Here is a 25816-nt window from a genome sequence, read left to right as displayed (position 1 = left end):
CCTGTGACCTTCTAAGAAACAGCACACGATAGTGGGGGTCGCTCAGTCGTGTCCGACTCTGTGCGACCCCCTGGACTGTAGCCCACCAGACTCCTCTGTCCATGGGATTCTCCAGGCAAGAATACTGAAGTGGGCTGCCATTTCCTTCTCCGGGGGTTCTTCCGCACCCAGGGATCAAACCCAGGTCTCCTACACTGCAGGCAGATTCTTCACCATCTGAGCCACCAGGGAAGCCTGAAACAGCAGAGTTTGTGCATATGTCTGGCTTTGGGCCTAGTTATCAGATTCTCAGAATGGAGTACTCCTGCTCTGTGGATTCAAACAGGACTCTCGGGAGCCAGCTTAGGGGAGAAGTGCGAGCAGCGGGGGTCCGGAGACCACCTGTGAAGCCCCAGGAGTAAGGTCCTCTCCCTCGGGGGAATATGTGTTAACAATGGCTGCAGGAGCACAGGAAGATCTTGCTACTCTGCTTTTCAAACCCCCAAACCAACCAGGGTGGACACCATCCTGGGCGCACACAGAGGCCCAGACCGGGAGGAAATGGGCTGCCCTCGGGGGGTCTCCAGCCCTCGAGAGAAGTGCTACTGCCCCTTTCCTGCAGCTGAGGGATGACTACAGGGGTGTGAATGGGCGTGTAAACGGTGAAGACAGGATGCAGGTACCTTCCGTCCAACAGATAAGGTGTGTGGATAAGGTGTGTGCGGTGGGTGCTGGATGGGGGAAGGGGGCAGGGAGTTGGGCAGCCAGGGCAGGAGAGAGATCTTGTTGCCTAAGGTTTTAGCATCTTTTTTGATGCCCACAGCCAGATGCTGAAGGAAATGATGATGGAGTAAGAGTAAATGAGCCTGAGACATCTCTCTACCCCAACACCCTTGTACTCTCCATGCCTGGAACAGCCAGTAAATGGCAGACAGAGCCTTGGGGACATGCACGTGGCTTGCATACCTGATGCTACCTGTAAGGAAACTGTCAGGTTAAACGACAGACTCTGGGAGGTGCCAGGAGCTGACCAGTGGATGCATTCAAGATGATGAAGAAAGGGACCTTCTTGAACCCTAAGGTTCCCCAGATGAGTGGGCCAAACCCCACCCCCCATCCTTTCTTGGGTAGCACCTCTGACTCTCCTGAGCAATAGAGGGGAGCAAACCCCATCTTAGAACAGGTGGCCCTATCCTGGAGCTCAGCAGGAAACATCTCAGTTCACCTTGCTGGCCTCTGCCTTCCCAAGAGAAGCTCTTTGGAGTGGGTAATTCCCAGACCCTTGAAGCAGAGGTAGGACCATCAGGAACCATCCTCAGTTCTCCCCCACTCCCCTGGATCCTCCTAGATCAGCCTAAGCCTCCACCTCCAGCCAGTATCTGGCCTGGTATGGGTCTAGATGTCTTCACTTGGGCTGTAGGGCGACAGTAGAGGCTCAGATTCCTGCCCACCCACACCCCCCACTCCTGAGACAAAAAGTTCTGGCCTGGCCACTGCCTCCGTGGGGCTCTACTAGCCTCTCTGGCTCCCACAAATGACTCCATTAAAACCTGTGGACACTTTTGGGGACAGGATGGGATTCCTCTTTCAGCCCTTCTCCCTCCAAAGTGCAATCTAAGGATCTAGAAAGAAGCAGAATGGGAGGAAGATCAGGCACTGAGCCTGGTCTCCCTGAGCGTGACTTAAAGCCAAGGGAAAAAAAAAGGAAAAGGAAAGTAGAAATGTGAAGTTAAATGCAGAGAGCACTGGCAGAACCCACAAACTCAAATGCCACGTGTCTCCTCTGCTAAGCGCTTGCACAACAAGCCGACTGCCAAGTCAGAGGCTAGTGTAAGGCTTCAGCCCCAGGACTCCCCTCCGGGACAAACACAACCTTAACCACAGCCCCCACCCAGGACCCAAAGGAGAGTCCGCCAGCGGTCCCTGCCTCCCCTCTTCCAGCAACTGCAGACTCCTGGGGCCAGAGGCTCTATAGGTTGATAACACTGAGCTTTTTCCATTCAAACAGATTCTTCAGCCCCAGCGCTGAGTCCCCAGATGAGTCACTTGCACCTCCCTCCAGCCTTCCTGAATCTTTTAGTTAAGAGGCAGCAGGAGGGCCACAGGTGTCTCAGGCATCCACAGTATCACATCCTTGTGGCAAAAAGCTGGATGAGGAGTTAATGAGGAGACCCCCTCCTGCCGGGCTGGGCAGTACCTGGCTCCCTTCCCCCACCCACCTAAGCTGCTGTCTGAGTCCAGCCCCCTCAGCTGGCAGTGAGCCTACTGCACTGAAAAAAAAAAAAAAAATAGGTTAATGCAGCTGTGAAAAGAAAGGAGGTGGGCAGCAGGTCTGGTTCCACCTGCCTGCTCATCTACCAGCCCCAGGCACAGCAGGGTGAATGGATGCCCCTCTCACCCACGGTACAGACCCTTGCGTCCGTGATACTGACACTGTCGCACAGCAGGGGCTAGGGAACTGAGTCATCTGCCCCTCGGAGCATCCCAGAGCCACAGCCACCCTGCAGTTGTGCGGACACCGATCAGCTTGGCAGCCCAGTTTGGCTGGCCCACCACCCTCTGCCCATGGAGCTATCAGATACCAAAAGAGGCGAAGCTGGCTGAAGAATTCCTCAAGTGACTTTTTCGTTTTGTTACTCACTAATGCACAAGGGAAGAACTCAAAGTCTGGAGTTTTGGGGTTGGCAAACTGCCCTCTACCTGCTAGTCTCTCTCCCCTCCTCCCCGCCCCCCGCAAAAAAAAAAGGGGGCAGGTAAACCAGAAAGCCTCTGGCTGGCACTGGGCCAGGAAACTGCAGGATCCTTTTCTTGCCAACCTCTAGGTCTGGAAATGGACAATGAGCTTAGGGCTGGTGTCTGCTGGCCTCAGCAGGGGGTGAGAAGGGGGTCCAGGCAGGGGATGGCTCCGAGCTGCCGGGCACAGACAGCTGTCTCAGCACAGAGGGGCTCTGGGAGCCGCTGAGGCCAGCAGGGCTCTGCAAGTCTGGTCCCTGGAGAGGCTGAAGGTGACACAGGGGCCAGTTGCGGGCCAGCTCAAGTTGCTGCCCAGCACTTTCCAGGACTTATGTCACCTCTGGGAGGTCACGTATACCCCCCTGGCAGGGGATGAAACTAGGCAAGGAGCCAACAGGCCCCAAGATCACTTTCTCTTACAGGTGCCAGGAGCCTCTACGCTGCCTGGCAGTGAGGATCTGTGCAGAGGGTCCTCCTTCGGAGCCACAGGAGGATGTGCAAATCCCCACCAAGTCACACAGACCAGCCCAAGCCTCCCTTATCACTGCCTTGAAGGACAGGCACCCTGTGACACTTGCCGAGGCGCCTGATTTGGTCTACAGTTATCAAGCGCTTCAGTGTGTGCTTGGCGCTGGTCTGGCTCTTGCTCAGATGCCCCATGCCAGGGCCCAAAGCCAGCCCCGCGGCAGCCTGCCCAGCTGCAGGACAGTCAGCTTCTATCTCGGATTTTCATCCCCACCCAAGGTCTGAGGCGACAGGCAGGACGGGCAGTCTGCCCTGGCATGGCTTGGTCTGAGCTGCCCGCTGGGTCAGGAAACCCCTGGCACACTGATTGGGTTGCCTGGTGCCTGGCTGGCACTGGGCCAGCAGGCCTCTGGGTGGTCCCTGAAGAGGCAGCCTAGAGCCCCCAGACCCAGCAGCACCAGGACCTCCCCACAGCCTTACACAAAGAAACCTCACACTGGCGTTTCTGAGGTTGCCTCTCAGCAAAGGTGCGGCCAACCGCATTCTGGACACAGGGGATTGGGTCTGGGCTGGACGCAGTATGGGAAACTGAGACTCAGGGGCCCCTTGCCTCTGCCAGTTCATATTTCTGAGCCCATAGAGACTCAGAAAGGAGTCAGGCAGTACTCTCCCACAGGAGACAGGCGCCCCCCTTTTCCTAAGACGGACAGATGCAGAGAATGTAGGGGTAGGGGTAGCAACGGCATTACTCATATTGAGGCCACTTAGAGCCAACCCACAGCTCACGCCAGCCTCTGTCCTGGGACCCCACGGGCAGGCAGGAGGCGCAATGAGCTCCCAGAAGGGGATGCCCAGGGGCCCAGCACCCCCCACCGACCTCAGTCCCTCTCTGTCCACCCGCTCCGACACCCTCGCGCACCTTTTGGCGGAGAAGCTTGCTGCGCACACGGCCCCAGAGCCGCGCGCCCGTGTTGGGGGGCCGCTTGCTCCCCGGCTCCTCCAGCGGATCCAGGCAGCAGCGCTCCAGGGGCTCGCACACTGCCTTCAGGCTGCAGTCGGGCTGGGGCAGGATGTCGGTCATGCCGGTGGTGGTGGCAGAGCCGGCCCGACGACGGGCGACCCAGCCTGCGGGGCCAGCTCCGCTCCGGGGACTGGAGCGCAGGCGGCCGGGGCGGGGGTCCGGAGCCGCTGGAGGCGGGCAGGCGGGCGCAGTTACTCGAGCCGGGCAGGGAAGCGCATGGTGCGGGGCGCCCCTTTCCGCTCCCTCTGAGTCCTCCCTCCCCGCAGACGCTCGGATTGCGGTCCGGCCAGGCTCCGGCCAGGCGAGCGGGCTGCCAGCGCCCGAGCTCTCCGCGCAGGCAGCGCCCGAGGCCGCCGGGGAGCCCCCGCCCCCACCGCCCCCACCGGAGGAAGTGACTCAAAGGAGGCGCGGGAGGCTGCCCCCTCCAAAACACCCAACCTCCCGCTTTTAACTCTTGGCAGGCCGGGCCTCCTCCTCACCCACCCCAGGCCCTCCCTTCAGCCCCTACTAAATAAAGTTTGACAAGCAGCGAAAGCAGCCAGTCCCTTCTCCCCTAGAGCCCGGGTTAACCCCTTCCCCACCAGACGGCGGCTCCCTGGGGCTGAGTTGTTTGAGACGGAGGCTAGGGGAAGCCAGAGAGGGTCTGCAGCGCCAGGAGCCATCAACAGCTGCCCTTGTCCCGGAGCAAAGAACTGGGACTGCCCTGGAGCTCTGCTTTCCCTCCCCCAACTCTGGTTCCAGACGCCTCCAGCAATGCCAATTCAGGGATGGGGCCAGACCCACATGGACTGGCACTCACGAACCTCCTCCTGTGTAAAGAATAATGAAGACCCCCTAGCTGGGCAGCTTCCTGCGCATTCGCAGCCCCGAAGGAATTGGCTACTACAAGTCTTCTCTGGGGACCTGAGCGAAAAAATCCAAGGATGACACTGGTCACGGATGTCCAGCAAGAGGTGCTTCTTTCACGGTGCTTTTTAACCATGGCTGGTGCCCTTCACCAGAAAAGCCACAAAAGGGGCTGTGCTGCTAGGGGTGGAGAAAGTCCACTGACCGTTGATCAGTGTTCATTTAGCAAAAGGCCTGGATCCAAGATGATTAGGGTCCAAACAACCCACAGGCATCGGGACGTCACACCCTCCAGAGCTTGACTCGGCAGAGGAAGGAAACCAGCAGTGCCAACCATAAGCTGAGTCCCGTGCAAAGGGCGTTCAAATATCCGCTTAGGTGGAAGCCTCATGACTTTTGTGACGTTGGTGTTACCGTTTAGAGTTGTGAGGACTGGGGCTCAGGGAGGTGAAATTCTTGCTTGAGGTCATGGAAACTCAGCTGGTAAGTGACAGGTCTCCCCCAAAGACCCTGGGGCTCACCACCACTGAAGGGTGGCTGGTTCTCTGGATTCAGGGGGTGGGGGGAAGGGGGGAGGAAAGAGCTGGGTTAGGCCCCCAGAGCAGGTAGGCAGGGGCCCAGAATCAGCCCCTTGGCATCTAGAATACACCCACTGAATCTCAACCAGCACGCAGGTCTTTGGGTTAACATTGGAGCCCGTGGCGCTTTTGGAAAAAGCAGGGGCTTCATCGCAGAGGTAACCAAGACCTGGTCATGACAAAGTGACCCTCACTGAGTTTACTAGGCGACAGGTACCTTGCTAACCCTCCATGTGTTCTTCACACGCTAACCCTTCACAGCTCCCCTGACCTTAGGAAGTATGTCCTGGCACCCTCATTTTCCATTTGAGGAAACTAAGGGTACAGAGAAGCTAAGCACTTTCCCAGACCAGGCCGGGCCATGAAAGAGGTCTGGCTAGGCCCTCGTCATCGGGATGATGCTCCAGTGTGCCGGGGGCTGGCCCTGCACTGCCTTGTGCCCTGGTGGTGGAGGCAGGGTCCTGGGACTCTGCTGGGCTCTGGCTGTCCCTGCAGGGGGGCTGGATCAGCCACCAGGGCTCACTATTCACACCCTCTTCTGCACAGCACAGACAAGGCTGAGCTGCCAAGGCTGCACAGACCCTCTTCCCCTACTTGAGCCCAAGTTGCTCACACTGGTGCAGCTCAGTGGGGCCACAGTTTTCCCAGTAACCCCTGAGGGGGAGGGGAAGAGGCCCACTGAGGCAAGGATGTGCCTATGTTCCCTGGGGCCTGACCTACTCTTGACTTGCTCCCCCAGGGAACCTGGGTGCTACCTCAGAAGAGAGTGTTCCTCTAGCCCCTTGAGGGGCCAGCAGCTTCCCCTCCTCCCCCACCAGCTGCACAAAACCCACCTCCTCCAAGGCTTCACTCATTCCTGGGGTCTTCACCTCTCCATCCTAGTCATTTCATTCAAGAGGCACTGACTTAGAGCCTGGCTATGTGCCTGACTCGAAATCACAAAGATGAACCAAAAGCCTGTGCTTGGGACTTCCCTGGCGATGCAGGATACTTAGGTTCGATCCCTAGTCTGGGAAGATCCCACGAGCAGCAGAGCCCCGGTGTGCTGCAACTACTGAAGCCCGAGCGCCTAGAGCCCATGCTCTCCAACAAGATGATCCATCTTTGAGAAGCCTGATCACTGCAACAAAGAGTAGCCCCCGATCGCCACAACTAGAGAAAGCCCAAGTGCAGCAACATAGACCCAGCACAGCCAAAATAAAAAGCCTGTGCTTGAAAAAGTTGACAGCCCAAGAGAGGAGAGGAGATGAAGGCTTAAACACCTCCAAATGGGAGACAGAGAGGCATTCATACATTTAGCATGTATCAGCTGTACAACTACCACGTGTCATTTCCAGATGGACAAAGCACTGTCTTTCTGCCCTCATAAACCCCGTCTTGGGCCACAAGGAAAGCACAGATCAAGTGCCATGGAAGTTGAGAGAAAGGAGAGAAAAATTCTAGCCAGAGGGCATCAGGGAAGGCTTTCTGGAGGAGGAGGGGTTGGCCTGAGCCAGAAGAAAAAAAGGTCACCCTCCCTGGCTTTGTTCTGCACCCCTCAGCTGGTTGTGTAACTGGCTGGTAAGGTGCCATTATAATTGCTGACCATGCTCACCTGCTGCAGACACGTGGTCCGTGCTGGGCACTGCCAGCTGTTAACTTCAGAATTGGCCCCTCACTGGCTTTCTAAGGTTCTCTGCCCTCTATCTGGGTCACATGCCACAGGGTGCAGCTAGGGGGATGCTGTGCAAGGCGTGTCCCCCAGCAGGTGTGTGGGAGAAGGGGGACGGTGCAGATCCTGTCCCCAAAGCCTTATACTTGTCTGTCTTAGGAACTCTAGGCTCAACACTTGTCTGGGTAAAGTGAGCTCTGATTGGATGAAAGATGGCCAACTGGTCTCCATGGTGACATAAGCACCTTAGCAGATGGGTAGCTGTTGGGAGGCTCTTCCCTTGAGATGCTCATCTTTCTTTCCTCCCGGTGGGCTGGGGGTTCTCCAGGGACAGCACAGATTTGCCTTCTCTTCCCCAAGCTTGACTCACTCCTTCCTGGAAGCAGTGGTCGAGGAGCAGGCTGTGGGGTGGGGGGATGGGGGGGCTGTGCAAGACAAATGTTCCTGAGAAATTCCTCAAAAGTGGTCGTCTGAGTTCTGGTCCCTCCAGCGCACCACAGAACCTTCCTCAGCTTCGCTGGGTGGGCTGGGCTCAGGGTGTCTCGGCCACCCAGGAAGTGACAGCACCCCCTCCCCCTCTGTCCATCCCACCACACCTGGCAGAACCGGCCTCTGAGGATGAGCAAGGGCCCCCTGTCTGGATAAACAGAGCCTGGGTGGGAAGGCCCACACGAACAGATGTCGCTGCCTTTGGAATTAAAAACATTCCTAGTAGACCGTCCCATCCTTCCTCACCCCCCTCCCCAGGCTCGCCGGAGGAATGAGAGGGGCCGTCCCCAGGGAAGTGCGGGCAGGACCTCGGGTTACCCCGAGGGAGGGGGAGACACCTGGGGTGGCTGGGACCGGCCACCCAGCACAGCAGTGACGGAGGCGAAAATCGGGCTGAAGTGATCAGCAGCGGCATCGCTGAAGAAAAAAAGGTCACTGGGGAATAGCAGCAGCTGAGCTGTGTGGGCAGGCGGGGCAGGGGCTGCCACCAGGCTGCCTTGGTGACAGCGAGGGGCAGGGATGGCTCCAGGCACGTCCTCCAGCCTGTGAACACGAGGAGGAAGGTTCTTTCTCAGAACCTTGCGGAGCTGCTGCGGCTTCTCTTGAGTGACCTCCTTTTCCCCACTGGAACGGCTTTCATCTTCCCCTCAGGGCAGGCTGGATCCCTGGTTCCCAGTCCCTGTCCTCCAGCCGAACGACTCGAGGGCAGGAAAGGGGGTTCGTGAGCGGCCAGCTAGACCAAGTCCACTGGCACCCCAGCATGGACAGCCTGGGAGTGGGGGCAGGGGAGAGCCCCCAGGGGTCACCTGGAGAGGCCAAGTGCTGGCGCTGGAGCCCGAGATGAGCCCGGGCTGGCGCTGAGGTTGAGGACCGGGAGGGAAGTCCAGCCAGAGAGAGAACCAGCAGGGCACGCAGCACCCAGGAGCCCATGCAGAGGGTGTGTGAGTTGGCAGGGGGGGTGGCACACCACAGGAGAACTAGGAGAAAGGGAGGCAGAGAGTCCCCTTAAGATGAATAGCTCGGGGGTCCCTGCATTCCTCAGGGGTGTTCTCACCCTGTTCTGTACCCATCCTGACCCAGACTGTGGACTGGAAGGGCAGAGATCACCAGAGAAGGAGAAAGTGAGACACATTTCCGTTTCTCCATCCTTTCCGAGTATCTGCTATGTTCCAGGCCTGCGTTAGGACTGGAGATGGGAACACTTTGCTCAAAGTCTCCAAGTAGCCAGTGGCAGAGCTGAGCCTAGAAGCGACATTTTCACTCATTTACCCAGCCACTCAGCACTGAATAGACACCCACCACATGCCAGGTGGGGAGGACCCAGGACGCAGCTCACTTGGAGCTGTGACACTCCAAACCAAGCCCTGGCTGCCCCACCACTGACCTGCCCTCCGAGGAGATAAGTGTCAGCAACTGAGGACTCTCCCAGGCATCCAGGCCAGGACTTCCGATCCTGAGTCCTGCCTGCTAACAGCGTGCACGGCGTTGCAGGTCTCTGAGCTCTGGTGCCTCGACTCTGTGGATAACTGGCTACTACTGGTGGCTTTAGACGGCCACCCAGGGCGGGCGTGGGGAGCAGCTTCTGACCCGAGGTGTAAGGTGTTGGGACAGGGGGCCACCAGGATTCGAAGGCAATTGCTCCACAGCCTAACCTCAAGGTGTACTTCCTGTCTCCCAAGGCCCAGCCGAAACAAGCCAGTGCAAATCAGGCGCAGCTCCCCATGCACTCTGCCCAGCCACCCCAGGCTGGTGTGTCTCTGGGATGTCTGGGGGCTCCAGGAGAGGATGAGAGAACCACAGAGTTTGTCCACTGCCAGACTGTCCTGTTGGCGCGTCCCTGGCAACCCCGAGTGATTCTCACGGCACATTTGGTCACGGAAAAGGATGGAAAATCCACTTGAGCCTTTGGGAACATCCTGCTTACCTCAAACAAAACCCACCCAGGACAGAGTGGGCAGAGCACGCCCACCACACATCCGATCCATTCCTTACAGCACAAGTCATGATGTAACTCACAGCCAGACTGACACCAGCAGGCCACCTGCCTGCTCCTGCTCCCAGGAAGGACGTGCCTGACCAGGGGGGCTCCCACACAGCAGCGGGTGGGCAGAGCACTCCATGGGGCCTCCCAGGCCGTGTACTGAAAACATAATAACAGCCTCAGGCAGGAGGGTTTGAAAGGAGCTCAGGGGCCCCTGAGCCTCCATGCTTTTTCCTCTTTCCCTAATATGAAGCAACTCTTTTTTCCCACCCAACATTGAGCTCCAAACAAGCAGAAGACAGTCCGAGGAGCCAGGGAACCAGGGAGTGAATCCTGCCCGGTCACTGTGGCAGCCATTCCCTCTCTCCAGACGTAGTTTTCACACCTGTCAAACAGGAGCCCGGACTGGACAAGTGGTCAGTGATGATTTTTTTTTTAAAGCAGAGGACACACCCTGCTTTCTTTCCAAATGAAATCTAATGCCAGTCTCCCTGCCCCCATCAATTAAAGGCAGAAGCAGGGAGCCCCTGGCTGAAACGGGAAGACAGGACTTGCCTCTCCCACCGCCTTTGTCCACCACTCCCTGCCTTGGGGGCATTTCAGGTCACCCCAGTAGCCCCCAAGCCTGCAGACCTTGAAGCCTCTGGTCCTTCTTTAAGCAGATGGACCGTTCCCATGAGAACTGCTATTCCTCTACCATGGCCACTGCCCCTTGCTCCCCTCCAGGGTGGGTAGATCTGGAAGACGGGAGATTAAGGGCTTTTTAAGGAAACTTCTGGGTCAGAGTGCTGGATCTGAAACTCATGTGTTAGCTCTACTTTTCTCTCTGCTTTGACAAAACTCTGGGTCTCTGCTTTGCTGGTGTGGGTTCTCTTCGGCGGCCTTACAATAGGGTTAACACTTATCTCATGGAGTCAGTCTAGCTGGTGTTTTCTGGGTCACCTCCACCCAGAAGCCAGCGCAGCTCAGCTCTTGCCTCCAAGAGTGTGAGAGGCTATGCCCAGCTTCCCCTGTGTCAGCCCACACGGAATGGGCTGTGCCCAGGGGTCAGACCCTCACAGAGAGCTACCACTGCCCACACAGCTCCTGCCACGGCCAGGCTGGGCTGAGTGAGGGGTGGAGGTGGGCTCTGCAGCACCTGCAGTGAGGGAGGCCAGCAGAGACCACCTAAGGTGCCCCGATCTGCAGTCATGTCCAGCCTCAGCCCTCACTTGGGGAGTCCTTGGCAATTCCCCCACTAAATCCTTTTCTCAAAGGTTTTGAATCAAATCAAAAGCAGGACCATCCTAGGAGGACGGAGTCACAGCTTCCGCCTGCAGGGAGGTTAGCGGTTACTAGGAGCATGCAGTAAGCCAGGCGCTGTCACCGCCAAGGACTCACCTAGGCCTCACACAGGTCCAAGAGGAAGCACTCGGAGAGGTCATTTTGCTATTAGGTGGTAGAGGGGGATAAACCCTGAGTCTTTCACCTCTGAGTCTAGGGGATAACACCCTCCCTTGGTTTGCTAAGAGGTGGGATTGTTTGTTTTCAGGGCCTGCCAGAATCAGTTCCCAAGTCCTCTCTGGATCAGTTTCTCTGCTGCCTCTCACCCCTGCCAGGTGTGGGGGGGAGTGGGCACCACATCCGCCTGCCAAGGGGGCATTCCCATGCGGGGCAGGAGGGAGAGAGGAGACCTGAGCCTCCATCTGCTTCCTGCCCAATGCTACCTGTCTCCAGAACCCACTTGGCAGAGCCCAGGCTCCCCAGATCAGGAACACCCGGGAGACGAAGGTGGCTGAGCACGGGCCAGAAGAGAGGTGGTCTGCAAGTTTGGGGAGGCCTGTGGAGAGCAGGACGGGCCCTCTCATGGGATCCTGGCCCTGGCTCTCCCCCACCCCACTGCCCGCTCCAAGTACAACCAAGCCGTCCAGACCTGCTGTGAAGATGGCAGGTGAGGCACTGAACAGAGAATGGATCCGAAACAGCTCTAATCACCTGGGCCCTGGGAGGAGGAGGGGAGGGTGTTAGAAGCAGGGAGAGGAACAGTCCTGGTGCCTCCGGGCTGGCACAGGGTGATGATGGCAGCCAAGGGAGGGGCCCCCTGGGGACCTGCTGAGAGCAGCTGGCAGCAGGGATCTAAAACACGGACTCTAGATGCAAACGGTCCCCAGGACTCGCACACCCAGCCCACTCTGGGGGCAGGGAGAGGCCCATCTTCCAGGGGAGAGCCTGGAAAGCCACACCCGGCACGACCACTGTGGGGTCCCAGGACAGGGAGCTGCCTAGCCTGCGAGGTGCCAGGCTGGGCATTCAGGGCTGGGATGAAAGCTCTGACTGCCCCTGCAGGCAAGGTTTTCTCTCAGCTGCCCCCCATCCTAGTCAAGACCAGACACTCTCGGGGACAGGGCTCAACTGTGGCAGGTGTGCCCTGAAGGATGCCTGGGAGAAGGTGCCAAGGACCCACAGTAACACCCCTCTGGTCATTCCACCCAGGGAGGGACCCAAGCATCTTGCGGTACCAGAGCAGAAGGGGCTCCAGGTCAACCCAGCTAGCACCCCAGAGCCCAGCTCCCCAGGCAATAGAGCTGGCACGCTAGACCCTTGGGAAGAGTCAAATGGGGACAACAGACCCCTGGGGGACCAGAGGGAAGGAACTGGGCTTGAGCAGCCCTGGACTGCCGCCCCAGCAGGCTCCTGACCCATGCTCACTCCCAACTCGTGTATGCCCTGCAGAGCAATTGAAATCAGACGCAGCTCCCTCCAACAATGACCCCTTATTCCCAGCTCATCACTCGCTCTGGGCCTGACCACACCAAGCCAAGGTGAGCACGGCTCCACGGGGACAAGCCTGGAACTAATTAGCCTGGGGTAGGGGCGCAGGAGGGAAACTTCAGGCTGTCAGGCAGTGAGGACCCCCACCTTGACCCCCCACCCCCTCGGAGGTTGGGTCACCAAAGCCCATCTGGATCCACCAGCCTAAGAAAACAGACGTGGCCTCGGCCAGCCTGAGGCCCAAACACAGGGGCCACTTGCAGATGACAGCCTTTGGAGGCAAGAAGGCTTTGACAAGCTACACGCAGAATCCCCACAGGAAGGTGGAGGACGTGGACCTGGTCCTGCTTGGCTCAGGCAAAAGGCTGACGTCACTAGACAGGCTCTGTGCCAGGCCCCGCAAAGAGCCTCACGCACTTTCCCATTCAGTTCTCCTGACAGCCCATTTTACAGGTGAGGAACCTGAGGCTCGAGGTCAACTAACCTGTTCTCCCAACTAATAATGAAAGCTAGACTGAAGCCCAGATCCATCTGGCCTCAAAGCCCCTTCAACGCTGACTGAATGATCCCAGTTCTCTTCTGCTCTCTTCGCTACGTGGGGAGGTCCCGTTCATTCTTTGCATCCATTGCACAGTGCCTGCCACTTAGAGGGAGCTCAACAAGCAGAAATGCACGGATAAACTAGCGAAAGCGTGGATGTGCACTGACAGCTCTTTCAGTGACCTTCCATCCTTTGAGCCTCATGTCAAGCCTGTGACAGAGGCAGCATGGGGGTAACTGTCCCCATTTAACAGATGAAGAAACTGCGGCCCCCAGAGGTCAAGGGACCTGGATGCTTTTTCTGACTCTCAGTCCAGGGTTCTTCCTACACTGTCAGGGTAAACCGCACTCCACACTCAATCTTTCTAAACCACTGACCAAAGGGAGGGCAGCCAGGTAAGGAAAGGAGACCGGAGGAGACAGGGCCTAGCCAGGGTGGGGGTGGGGCGGCGGGGGAGAAAGCGGTGGGGCAGCTCTTTTCTTTAACTAGAAGACGCTAATGATGAGCAATATAAACTTTTATATATAGAATGGATAAATAAGAAGGTCCTACTGGATAGCACAGAGAACTATGTTCAATAGCCTATGATAAACCATCATGGAACTATGCCACACAGCAGAAATTAACACAACATTGTAGATCAGCTATAGTTCAACTTAAAAAATGATGCTTTTTTTTTTTAAAAAAAAGCTAATGATGACCAGTTGTGTCCTGGGGGTGTGGAGGCCTGCTCTCCTATTATATCCGGAGAGAGATGAGCAACTATGGGTGGAGGAGGGACATGGTGACCCTGGGCCTGGAGGGAAGGAGCGGAGAAACTCCATCCTCAGAAACTATGCTCTTTCCTACTTAAATGTAAGAGAGTCGGGGACTTCCTTGGTGGTCCAGTGGTTAAGAATCTGCTCTGCAATGCAGGGGACGCAGGTTTGATCCCTGGTTGGGGAACTAAGATCCCACATGCCACGAGGCTTGTGCCCTAACCATGGAGCCTGAGAGTGGCAACGAAAGATCCCACATAACGCAGTGAAGACCTTACACTAAGACCCGATGCAGCCAAATTAATTTTTTTTAAAAGTAAAGTCTAAGGTGGAAACAGCCCAAACGTCCATCGATGGATGAATGGATAAGCAAAATCCAGTTTACACATATAGCGTTGTTCAGCCTTAAAAAGGAAGGAAAGTCTGTTGTTCTATCAAACTATGTAGACCAAACTTAAAGACACTGGGCTGTATGAAGTAAGCTGGTCACACAAGGAAAAGCGTTGCAGGATTCCATTTACATGAGATACCTGGAACAGTCAAATTCAGAGAAGACAGAACGCTGGTTGCCAGGGGCTGGGGAAGAGGAATGGAAAGCTTCTGTGTAATGGGTATGGAGCTTCCGTTTGGGAAGATGAAAAAGTTCCAGAGACGGATGGTGATGATGGCTACGCAACAATGCGGATGGACTTAACATCTCTCAAGTGTACACCTAAAAATTATTAAAATGGAAAATTTCATAGTATATATATATTTTATCACTGTTGAACCAAAAAGTGGGTCTAGATGTTGTCTCTGAGAATACTCTTAATTCTGAAGGCAGGGGACTGGCCTTCATGAGCTCCTCACTTCTAATAACTAACCCCTCACAAGTTTCCAAGTAGCCAGGTCAAGAATGTCAAAGAAATTACTCTCCTTTCCCGCTTCAGACACAGGCTTCAAGCTCCAGATGGGAGGAAGACGAGAGGGTGGAGGCTCTCACCAGGCCTGAATGTTGCAATCAGGGATGGGGGAGTAGGGGGCAGTGGAGGGGAGGTGGGGAGTTATCCCTCCAGGCATCAGGACAGCTGGGGCTTCCTTCTGGGCCTGGAGCCCTGCCCCTGGCTCACGCTGGGGTCTTGAGTTCTCCTATGTCCGGGGAGGGCGGCCCCCAGCCGGCTCACAGGAGTGTAGCTGCCTCCCACCAGGGAGAGTAGAACTGAAGGCTTCTGGCTGAACTGGGAATGGGGGAGCAGAGCATGACCCCTCTCCGGTCTGAAGTCAGTGGCAGGAACTGAGCTGTGAGATCCTTTGGGAGAACTCTCCCCTCTGGCCCGGCCGGTCAACAAGGGCTGGATCCTGGGAATAAGCTCACGGGCCAGCGAGCAGGTCCCAGTTGAGACAGCACATCTGGAGCCCGGAGCGGCAGGGCTGGAAATAGACAGGGATAAACACGCAGGAGTCTCCTGGGGCCAGGCAGCCAAGGCGGAGGAAGGGGGGCCTCCTGGCTGAGGGGTTCCTGGGCTGGGTTGGGGCATGGCAGCAAGGAGGCAGTCTAGGGAAGGAAGGCGGGGCTCAGAGACGCTCCAGGCAGCGGGGATCTTCTACCAAAGTTGCAGCGACAAAGGGCAGACCCCTGAGAGTCATGGGCTGACATCCCAGTCTGCCGCTGCCCCATCCAGGGGCTTTTTTTCATTTCCCTCATTTGGCCACCAGCCGATCAAGCAAGACCGAACTGGGACCAGGATCCCAAACCTGGGGCCCCTGCTCAACCACCAACGAGCTGTGTGACTGCAGCTATGTCACTCACCCTCTCTGGTCTCAGCTTCCTGCTCCCCGCAAATCAGAATTGAAAAAACACCCTCCAGGATTCCTGCTGACATAAACACTATGAATTCCTCCTCTTTTATTCATTCCTTCAACCGCCCTCTTACTGGCACTGCTCACCATAACTTCAGCGCAGGGCAGGCGGGCTCCTTAATTTCCTGGGACACTCCCTGTGCATTCCTGCCTCCCTGCTCTGGGCCACGTGGGCCCTTCCCCCGGAATCCCCACTCCTTTCTGCTGATCCAGAGCCTGCCCACCTTGCTAGAATAACAGAGCCTTAAAATGGCAATTAATGGGCTGGCCATTATGTAAAATGATTTTTTATAAAGTACTTTTGACAATGTAACCCCCAAACAAGGCAATTATAAAGACTATCTTCAGCCCTAGAAAAAAGGAGATTTATGATAATGTTACGTGGAAATAGAAAAAACAAGACAAAATATGCACTTATCATTAAAACTACATAAAAATCTACATTCCCAAGGAAGGGAAAAGGCACAAAATAAAATGGCTGGTTCAGAGGAGTGGGAGTCAGGACGGTTTGTGATCGTGTTTCAAGCCTCATTATTATTATGGCAATTTTCCTTTTAATATAAACACAGCTTTGGGAATTAAAAAAACCCAGCTCTCAAACCTCTCTCATTCCACCTCCTCCTGGAAGCCTCCCTAACTCCTACCCACCAGGATCACTCCTCATTTGAATTCCTGGGGCATAAGTTTGTGTCTTATTATGCAGGGAACAGTGGGGGAACAGAGAGCCCTGGGGAGGGCCAGGCAGGGGCCCTGGAGAGTTCCGACTCTCCTACTTGGCTGCCTGGCCTTCGGCAGGTTTCTTAACCCTTTTGTGCCTCAGCTTTCTCAACTTTAAAATTGTGAAGGGGACTTCCCTGGTGGTCCAGTGGATAAGACTCGGAGATCCCAATGCCAAGGACACAGGTTCAACCCCCGGTCGGGGAACTTAGATCCCACAGGCTGCTAGCAGACAAGCCGGCAGACTGCAACAAAGACCTGGTGCAGCCACAAAGGAAAACCAAGAAAATTATAAACTCATTACTTTCCTACCCCGTTGGAGACTATGAAGGTCCCCGGGGGTAACCGCTGTATTAGCCCAGTGTGCGGGTCAGAGAAAGCTCTCTGATGGGAGGGCTCTCTGATGGTAGGGCTCTTATTCCCAAGCCCCACCCCATCATCAACATCATCACCCTCCCCATCATCGTCACTGGCGTCTTGCTTTGTGGCCGAGCGGCGTGGCATATAGTGATACACTTGTCTTTCCAATGGGCCAGTAGATTCCTTGAGGCTGGGCCCCCACACCTCAGAGCAGCCAGTCAGTACCAGGCACGCAGCAGCAGCAGAGGAAGTCCCCCTCCCCTGCTCTTTTCCATGAACACTCATTCTGCTTCCTTCCAGGTACACCAGGCAGCAATACATGTCCCTTGCTGGGAGGTAAGAGGACTCCAGACAAAGGAAGCCCTTTGTTCACCGTGTGCCACAGAGCGGGCTTCCCAGGTGGCGCAGTGGTAAAGAACCCACTTGCCAATGCAGGAGACACAAGAGACATGAGCTCAATCCTTGGGTCGGGATGATCCCCTGGAGAAGGAAATGGCAACCCACTCCAGTATTCTTGCCTGGAAAATCCCATGGACAGAGGAGCCGGGAAGGCTACAGCCCAGAGAGGGTTGCAAAGAGTCGGACACGACTGAATGACTGGGCACACACAGAGGCCAGAGCAGGATGTGGGGAGGGGAAGTCACCCCGGCTCCTTCCCCAGGCCACGAGCCACGCAGTGCCCTTCACCCAGGCTAGGGGACTCCCTGATGAAGGCCCGGCCCACGGGGACACAGTGTAGAGAGCGGGGCCTTTCCTGCACTGCCAGTGGAGACGCCAGGGCCACATTGTCTGTCCTTGTCTGTAAATGGGGCGGATGCGACTGTCCTTTTCCTGGAAGAGCTGTTACAAGGACCACATGAGAACATTTGGAAACAAGCCTCCAAGAGTGCAAATGCTGGACACACACACTGGTGATTAGCGCTGCCGTTTGTCCTTCACTACAGGCCGCCCTTTCCTCGCCCCCAGCCTGCCGCCCTGGGGTCCCTGCCCCCACCGCCAACCAGAGAGGGAGGCTCACTTGGGAGGAAATGCCTGGGGTCTCTGGCTGTTCCCTGGATGGGCTGAGCAAGGAGGGCCTTAGGAAGAAGTGGGGGCCGCAGGGGGTGGGCCTTCTCCCCCTGCCCTTCCTTCAGGCTACCTGAATGGCCCCAAGGCCTCGGCCCCTACTGTGAGGCCACCTCACTAGGATGGCACTAACATCCTCGGCGCCTGCTGAAGGGGCACGGAACCAAGTGCCAGAGGCTGGTGCCAACTCCCTTCCTTGGACACCAGAGGGAAAGGGAGGTGGGAGCGAGCTGTGGGAACAGACCATTCCGTGGCCCCGCGGGGCCTGGCCACGTGGAAATGGCTCAATGAAGCCTCTCCAACCCAGCCCAGGCATCCTCAGAAGAGTGAGTGGACTTCACACGCACGGCGCACCCCTGGTGGGGACAGATCACCCCCTCTCCGCACCCCATCCATAGGAAGAAGGCGGGCAAGACGGCTCCATGGCTGAAGACCAAGGGCTGGGCCTCAGGGGGCTGAGGGCTGGGCAACTTCAAAGCCCTCCAGAGAGGACGCTGGCTCTGAACTGGCCGCTCACAGGCCCAGGTCAGCTGGCAGCAGGAAGGTTTGTGTTTCTTTTAATATCAACTCCCAGGCATTTAACATTCCTCGAAGCTTAAACACAGAAACATTTTCCTTACCAGACTGCGCTCTCGGCTTTGCCAAACATAACCTGGCTTCTTCCCCTTCCCCCACAACCTCCATCTGCTCCTGTCTCCAAGATGTAATGATTTATGGTGTGTTTCCCCTGGGGCCCATGCAGCTGACAGCAGTGAGAGGGAGGGAAGCAACAGGACTGCGAGTCCAGGTGGGGACGATGCCATCGAGCCCTGGAATCCGGGTTTGCAGAGCCCTGGAGGTCGGCGTCCATGGTGCCCCCTGAGCTGGCTGCTCGGAACACCGTTTTAACCCTTCCATAGTTACTAATGGCCTGGAGGGCGTGGGCACCCGTCATGCTTTTTGGCTAGGCATCTCCTGGGGCCAGATGGGCAGCCCAGGGACATGGACATGGGGCTCCCAGTCCTTATTCTGCAGGAAGTTGCTTCCTGGGACTAAATCTAGAGCTTGCTCCCATCAGCTCCTGTTCCCTAAATAATGAAGGACCGGCTCCTGGTTGCCTGGCAGCACCGTCTCCCTGGCGACGGTGCTGAAGAGTGAGGTGCAGGTCCCCAGCATTAAGAAGGGATATGCTCAGGAACATGGGGTGTCATGAGGCAGATGGCCGGGCCCCCACCGAATACTGCCATCTTCCTTGTTCAAACACAGGCACCTGAGACAGGGTAGGGGGACCACACGAGTCCCCAAGGGGACTCTGCCACTGAGGATACCCAGCCAAGAGTCAGATACCAACCTCTGCGGCCTCAACAGTGCATCAGAGAACAAACGATTCCTGGGAAGAAGCATCATTCAGCTTCAGCTCCCGCACCCAGATGACACCTGGCACAGCTGCTAAGAAGCCCAGAGCACCCAATGCCCACAGCTCAATCCCAGGGCGTGTCAGTTACGGATTCCCTTGATTGCACGGTCAAAGAATGCACACCCAAACCAGGCCACTTGTGTGATAAGCACAAGGCCACATAAGGTGTCAGATGGAATGTGGATGGCTCCACACCAAATGTCACGCCTCCAAGCCTACATCCCTTTGACAGGTTAAGTGAACAGCAACAATCTTTAACAGAATTTCCAAAAACACAGGCTGCAAACAAAGCCCTTTTCCCTATGTACATTTAAGCTGCGGCGGCGCATATACCTCTCATCTGGACTCAGGACCTGCCCCTGCCTGGACTGCAGGACCCACCCTAAGCCAACAAACTCCTGGCACAGGCGAGTCAAGCCCAGCACACCTTGCAGTGGGGTCAGAGGCCAGTCCCTAGCAGCCCAGCTACATCCCCAACCCTTCCAGGAAAGCAGCACATGCTTGGGCTCTCACTCCTTCCATGGCAGACACCGCTAATCTAATACAGCGTTCACAATACAACCTCAGAATCCTTAACACAGTATTTCTGGAAAAAAGCCATCAGAAGGCTACAGACGGGATGTGTAAACAATGGCACTGTCATCCTTCCAGGCTACCCTGCAGGAGTGTGGATGACCCAAGTGCACCAGATGTGGAAGTCCAAGGAACCAGGCACACACGGGCCTCTGGGGCTAGAATACGACACCATCTCCAGCAGCGGGAGAATGACAACCTCGGGGAACTTTGCTCAAGATAGCTGTGATCCCAAGTCACAGAGGCCAATCACCCTGACCGAGAAGGTAGAAGAGAAGGACACCTTCCCAGCTGGCACTGCCTCCCAGGCACCCTTGCCTTGGTGCCCTGGCTGCGCCTGCCTCTCACCTGAATCTGCCCTTTGCCCATGATCTTATCCACGATCTCGTTGTTGTCCTTGTTGACCTTGGTCTTGTCATAGCACTTCTCGTAGCACAGGATCCTTAGGGACTGAGAGCCCTCCAGCTCAATCTCGAACTCCTGGGGAAAGACGAGACAGGATGCTGAACGCCTGCAGCTGACCTGGGCTCCCAGCAGGGGTGGGACCCACCTTTGCAAGGGTGAGAGGGGGTGAGGCAGGCCCGAGAGGACCACATCATGAGGTCCGGAGCAGCTTCCTCATTCCCTGGAGCTCCGGAGGCCTGGGAATCAATGAGGAAGGGGAGTACAGAACCTGAACTGTACGCACCGTATCTCATCTGATCTTGGAAGCTAAGCAGGGTCGGGCCTGATTAGTACTTGGATGGGAGACCCCAAACTATAACCCTGTTCAGTTCAGTTCAGTCGCTCAGTTGTCTCCGACTCTTTGCGACCCCATGAATTGCAGCACGCCAGGCCTCCCTGTCCATCACCAATTCCCAGAGTTCACTCAGACTCATGTCCATCGAGTCCGTGATGCCATCCAGCCATCTCATCCTCTGTTGTCCCCTTCTCCTCCTGCCCCCAGTCCCTCCCAGCATCAGAGTCTTTTCCAATGAGTCAACTCTTCGCATGAGGTGGCCAGAGTACTAGAGTTTCAGCTTTAGCATCATTCCTTCCAAAGAAATCCCAGGGCTGATCTCCTTCAGAATGGACTGGTTGGATCTCCTTGCAGTCCAAGGGATTCTCAAGAGTCTTCTCCAACACCACAGTTCAAAAGCATCAATTCTTCAGCGCTCAGCTTTCTTCATAGTCCAACTCTCACATCCATACGTGACCACAGGAAAAACCATAGCCTTGACTAGACGGACCTTAGTCGGCAAAGTAATGTCTCTGCTTTTGAATATACTATCTAGGTTGGTCATAACTTTTCTTCCAAGGAGTAAGCGTCTTTTAATTTCATGGCTGCAGTCACCATCTGCAGTGATTTTGGAGCCCCCCAAAATGAAGTCTGACCCTGTGTCTAGACACAAACCCACGATCAGAAGCCAGATGAGCAGGGAGGGGAGGGCAGAGGGGTCAGAGGGATGGAGCTGGCCCAGCAGCAGGCTTGGCCATCCCCAGACGATAGGGCAAGAGCACTGGGAGCAGGGTGGGCATGGTGGGGGATGAGCCCGGGGTCCCTGTGGGGACCACTCACCTCGTCCCACTTGGGCTCTGTTGTGTCCCGGAACACCCTGGTTTTGGCTTTGCTGACAAAGTAGCCAAAGGAATCCACCTCCAGGGTACAGTACAGGTCTGTGGGGACAGGCAGAGACACCGAATGAGGCCCGCGGCTCAGGAACCCAGGAGGGAAGGGGGATCATGCATCAGTCTTCCCAGGGTCCCCATGGGCGCTCTGCAAATCCACACATGCCCGCCCAGCCTCAGGCCCCGCAGCCTGTCCCTCCCTGGGCGCTGCCTAGGTTGTTTCCCAGGGTAATGGTGTGTGCTGGGGGGTGACTTTGGGGAACCACAGCCAGTCCTCTAGTGTGAATCAGGGGCAGGGGGCGGAGGTCAGAGGGTGGATGTACATGCCCCTCCCAGGCCCCAGAAGCTACCCAGCTGGGCTGTTCTCCATCAGGACTCTCCTGCAGAGCTAAGACTGGGGAGAGCTGTCCCTCACTGTGTGTGATGCAGACTGGATGTAACCAGGTATCTGAGCACAGCAGGTATCTGAGCAGGGCGCAGGTGAACAGGCGAATGAAGCAGAAGGCCTAATGGGCCCCCATCAGAGCAGAGAGCGCGTCTGGGCAGCTGAAAGATGGATGCGTATGAAGCGTCCCTTCACTGGCTTCCCTGTGAGGGAATCCCCCATCAGGGACTAGTTCTGGGATAAAAGGGAGGGCTTTGGAGTCGGCCTGTCTGGGTCAAATCCTAGCTCTGTGCAAATGCTCTCTGTGCCTGACTGCTCTCCCCTGGAGATCAGGCAAGACGATGGTGCCTGCAGGCCAGGCCGGACTGTGCGGACCTGATCAGTTTACTAGGACAAGCAGCCATGACTGAAGATTCACAAAGCCTGAGTCAGAAGGAATGTCCGAGCAGGTCAGGGGGCTGGCGGAGGGAGGATGTGAGGACTGGCTGGAAGTGAAGGGTGACTCTGGAGCCGTAACTCACCCCATGTCTGAGCGCCCCAACCCACTCTGAGAGGTTGGACCCCTGCTCTGGGGGAGTGGGCCGCCCACCCTAATGGGTCTGCTCCTGAGGCCCATCCCAGCCGGCAGGAGGCAGAGAGACAGGAAGGGGGAGACATCTGGTCACCATGGAGACAAGAGGGCCCCTGTCCAGCTCAGTGGGCTGCAGACTTGGTATGTGGAGCAGCCCCACGGAGCTGACTGATGAGGAATATTCCCAGGCAATGCCCCCATCAGCAGATTCTGTGGGTCTGGGGGCATCCAGGAAGCTGGTGCTGTTCCACCAGCACAGCTCGAGTGATGCGTGAGGGGGTCCTGGCCACACTGAGAGAAATGCTGCTCTAGAGGGGAAAGCGTGGGCCTTGGTGTCAGAAAGCATGGATTCAACTCCATCACCTGTGTGCCCTGCTGAGCTGCCCTGGGAAAGTCCCTGGAGCTTTCTGGCCTCAGCTTCTTTGTGTGACAAGTGGGAACGGCATCAGCGACCTAGAAAGGGTGCCAGGAGGCTCCGAGCAGATAATGCACCTGGAAAAGTTCTGAATGTGCCAACCACTGTCAGCTCACTGGCCACATCTGCATTTTCTCTAGCACCTAGTAAGGGACCCGGCAGCACAATAGGTGTCTGGAAATAAACTACTTCGTTCAGCATTTTGAGCTCCTGTTCACTCAGCGATGGAGGAGACGTGGCTCCTGTCCTCTCAGAACTCACAGTGCATGAAGTACATTTTAAGTGGCAAAAAAAGTATGACAGGTGCTGCCCCAGGGTGATGGGAACACAGAGAAGGGAGGCAGAGCTGCTGCGGGAATCCAGGTGTCACAGAGAATGTTAATTGATTGACCGTTTGCAAGTCAATGGCATACCCGCTGCGTGGTGCGCTGCAGGAAGACAGGCAGAGGGGAAGAGAAGGGAGTGAGAGGAGTCAGGTTTCTGATCCTATATAATATTAAGTCCTTTTATTTCTCTGTGACTCAGTTTTCTCATCTGGCAAATGGGAAGAAACTATTAGCCATCTAACTCACAAATTCCTACAGGGAGAAAAGTTAGATAAAAATGTAACTGTATCTTGTAAAACACTAAGAACTCCACGGACACAGCAGATGGTGATAAAGAAGGAAAAAGCATGTGTGGTAGCAGGGCGCTGGCCCTACACATAAATGTCATGTTTAAGCCGGCTCTTGGGTAAGTATTAACAAGCACGATTGCCTTTTTTCTAGAAAAAAGAGAAGGCTCAGAGAGGTTAAGAGATTTGTCCAAGGTCACACAGCTTGTGATCTGTGGATGTGAGATTGGAACCCCATATTTCTAATACCTGGGGAGAGAAGGGCTTAGGGCAGAGCAGACTTTGGAGACAGAGAGCAGGGATGAATCCCTGCCAAGAGGAGCTAGCTCTTGGCCTTTGGGGGAATGCCCCGCACCTCAAAGCAGCTGGCAGGGCCCCAGCCTGGGCAGACCAAGGCAGAGCAGGTGGGAGGCCCCACGCAATGGGTCCACAGGGACTTTCTGTGAAAGGAAGAACAATGAAGCTTCTTCCTGGGGCAGGCGGTCATGGGTACTTACTGGCTGACTGCTTGAACCCCTTGGCAGAATGGACGATGACATGGAGGAAGCCATAGAGCCCTGGAGACTCGTCGTCTGCAAGAGAGAAAAGCCCCCCAGGGAAGAGGGTGATGAGAGGCCTGCTTCCTCCCCTGCCTCACCCCTGGCTGGTTGGTTACACAAAGGATGGGAGCAAGTCTGCGCCTTTGTCCGACAGCACCACCTGGTGGCCAGAGGAAGAAGCGTCCACAGTCCATTACTCCCCAGAGTGCGAGCTGCTGCACTCCCCCCCACTCTGCCTGGGCGGCCAGTCCACACCTTCCTCCTGGGCCAGGACTAAGTCCCGATCCCTGGGGGCACTTTCCCTCTTCCTATGAATCCTGCCTATCCCACTGCTGCCCTCCTCAGTCTTGCCTTCCAAAGTGGAAATTAACCAACATAAGTCACTCTGTGCCAAAGAGTGGGTCCAGCCTCATATCTCACACACTAACCCACCTAACCTTGCGCTCCACCACCACCCTGCCCCAGGCTTAAGCCTTCTGCTTCCATGAACATATTAACATCACAATCCCAGTGCACCAGGACACCAGATTCTTCTCTTCAGCCAGAGGTCGCCAGGGAGGAGCTGGGCGCCATCCAGGGACTCAGCAGAGAAAAACATCTGTTCAAACTCCCTGTGTATCTGGCAACTGAGTCTTCCCAGCCCAGCGGAGCAGAGGTCAGCTACTGGTAGCCAAGTGACTGGGTAGGTGTTTGTAGAAGGCCCTGGCAATACCCCGGGGGCTTGGACCTGCTGATTGAGCAATCTCAGATTCCAGATCTTACCGTCTTTATTGCTGGTGACAGGAATGTTGTGTACAGTCCTAAGTTTGAAACAGGATCCTGTGAGCACCTGGAGTTCCACCGAGCTCAGGACAAAGGCCTGAAGATCTGTAGGAGGAGCCAAGAGAGAGCGGAATGTCGTCACAGGTCCACTAGGACCCACTGCTCTTCTTTGAGGGCTACTGCAGGAAAAAAAGATTAGCTCTAAGGGCAGAGTTGGTCATTGGAAGGGGGAGTAGACACTCAGCTGGGGAGAGTCAGGGGTGCTGCCAGAGGGATAAGAAGCGCAGGGTCTAATTGGAGAGGCTCATGAATTATGTACATGACAGAAAGACAGACTTTGGGCTCTGGGTCCAGTCCTGCTGACAATTCACTATACATTCTTAAGCAAATCACCTAAATTCTTTGGGTCTCAATTGATCAGTAACATCAGTTAAGAACCACCTGCCCTGGCATTTTCCAGAGTAACTAGGAGGGCTAAAGAGGAGCCAGTGGACATCGAAGTGCTTGGAAATGCAGAAGGCCCTCTCTTGCCATGGACACCAGCAGGGCAGTGTGGAGCACAGGTGGGGCGTTACCTTTCTTCTGTAGCTTCTGGATTGCTTCTCTCCACTCTGACCTCTCATAGTCTGAGGACAGTAGGAACAGGTAGCTCTGAAGAGAGGAGATGAGAATTCACTAGAATGATCAGTCAGGCCTAGGACATTTTTGGATTCTGGGGCCCCCAATAAAGCTCCTTTGGACCCAGGCACCCGTACGCTTGGAGAAGGCAGGTGGGAGGAAGGCCTTCCCCCAGGAAGCCTGGTGATGGGAGTGGCAGTGCCAGTGATGGCCAGCAGAGGGCACCGGCTCTCCACGCGTGGGGAGAGGCAGTCCAGGGCAGGGGCCATGCAGCCTTGTTGGGAATGGGGGTTGGGGGGCACCTGAAACCCTGATTTCCACAGGTCTGGTTCAGGGCCAGAAGCCATAGCGAGTGGGCAGCCCTGGAGGAAGGGGGCTGTCTGTCCTAGCCCCGTCCTTCCTGACCTTTCCATTCCGATTGTGGATCCGAAACGGGATTGTGGGGGAATTGAGCAGCAGTAAGAACTCATTCTCAAACATCTTCTTCTTCAGGCGTTCGATGGCCCGGCTCTGTCCTTTGTTGGCTTTCTGCAGGGGACAGAGGGCACAGGCGGTTCTCCTT

At 56.1% G+C, this 25816-nt stretch overlaps 1 protein-coding gene across 5 annotated transcripts in view; it reads right to left on the bottom strand.

Annotated features, from left to right (window-relative positions):
* The window catches only part of ABR (active BCR-related), a 188535-nt gene that overhangs the window by 18471 nt on the left and 144248 nt on the right, over positions 1–25816 (bottom strand). For 4 of the 5 annotated variants that reach the window (XM_018064362.1, XM_018064365.1, XM_018064363.1 and 1 more), the window contains 6 exons: positions 25660–25782; positions 25212–25287; positions 24637–24741; positions 23833–23907; positions 21302–21399; positions 20092–20223 (listed from right to left, as the gene is read on the bottom strand). In XM_018064362.1, coding sequence (XP_017919851.1) covers positions 20092–20223; positions 21302–21399; positions 23833–23907; positions 24637–24741; positions 25212–25287; positions 25660–25782 — 609 coding nt within the window. Of the gene's footprint in view, positions 1–4096; positions 4561–20091; positions 20224–21301; positions 21400–23832; positions 23908–24636; positions 24742–25211; positions 25288–25659; positions 25783–25816 lie in introns of those variants that run through there. The other variant, XM_018064366.1, reaches the window with a different exon arrangement.

Source organism: Capra hircus, chromosome 19, assembly GCF_001704415.2.
Source record: "Capra hircus breed San Clemente chromosome 19, ASM170441v1, whole genome shotgun sequence".
Classification (NCBI taxonomy): Eukaryota; Metazoa; Chordata; class Mammalia; order Artiodactyla; family Bovidae; genus Capra; species Capra hircus.
Note: the sequence above shows the minus strand (reverse complement) of the source record. Positions and strands in the feature narration are given on the sequence as shown.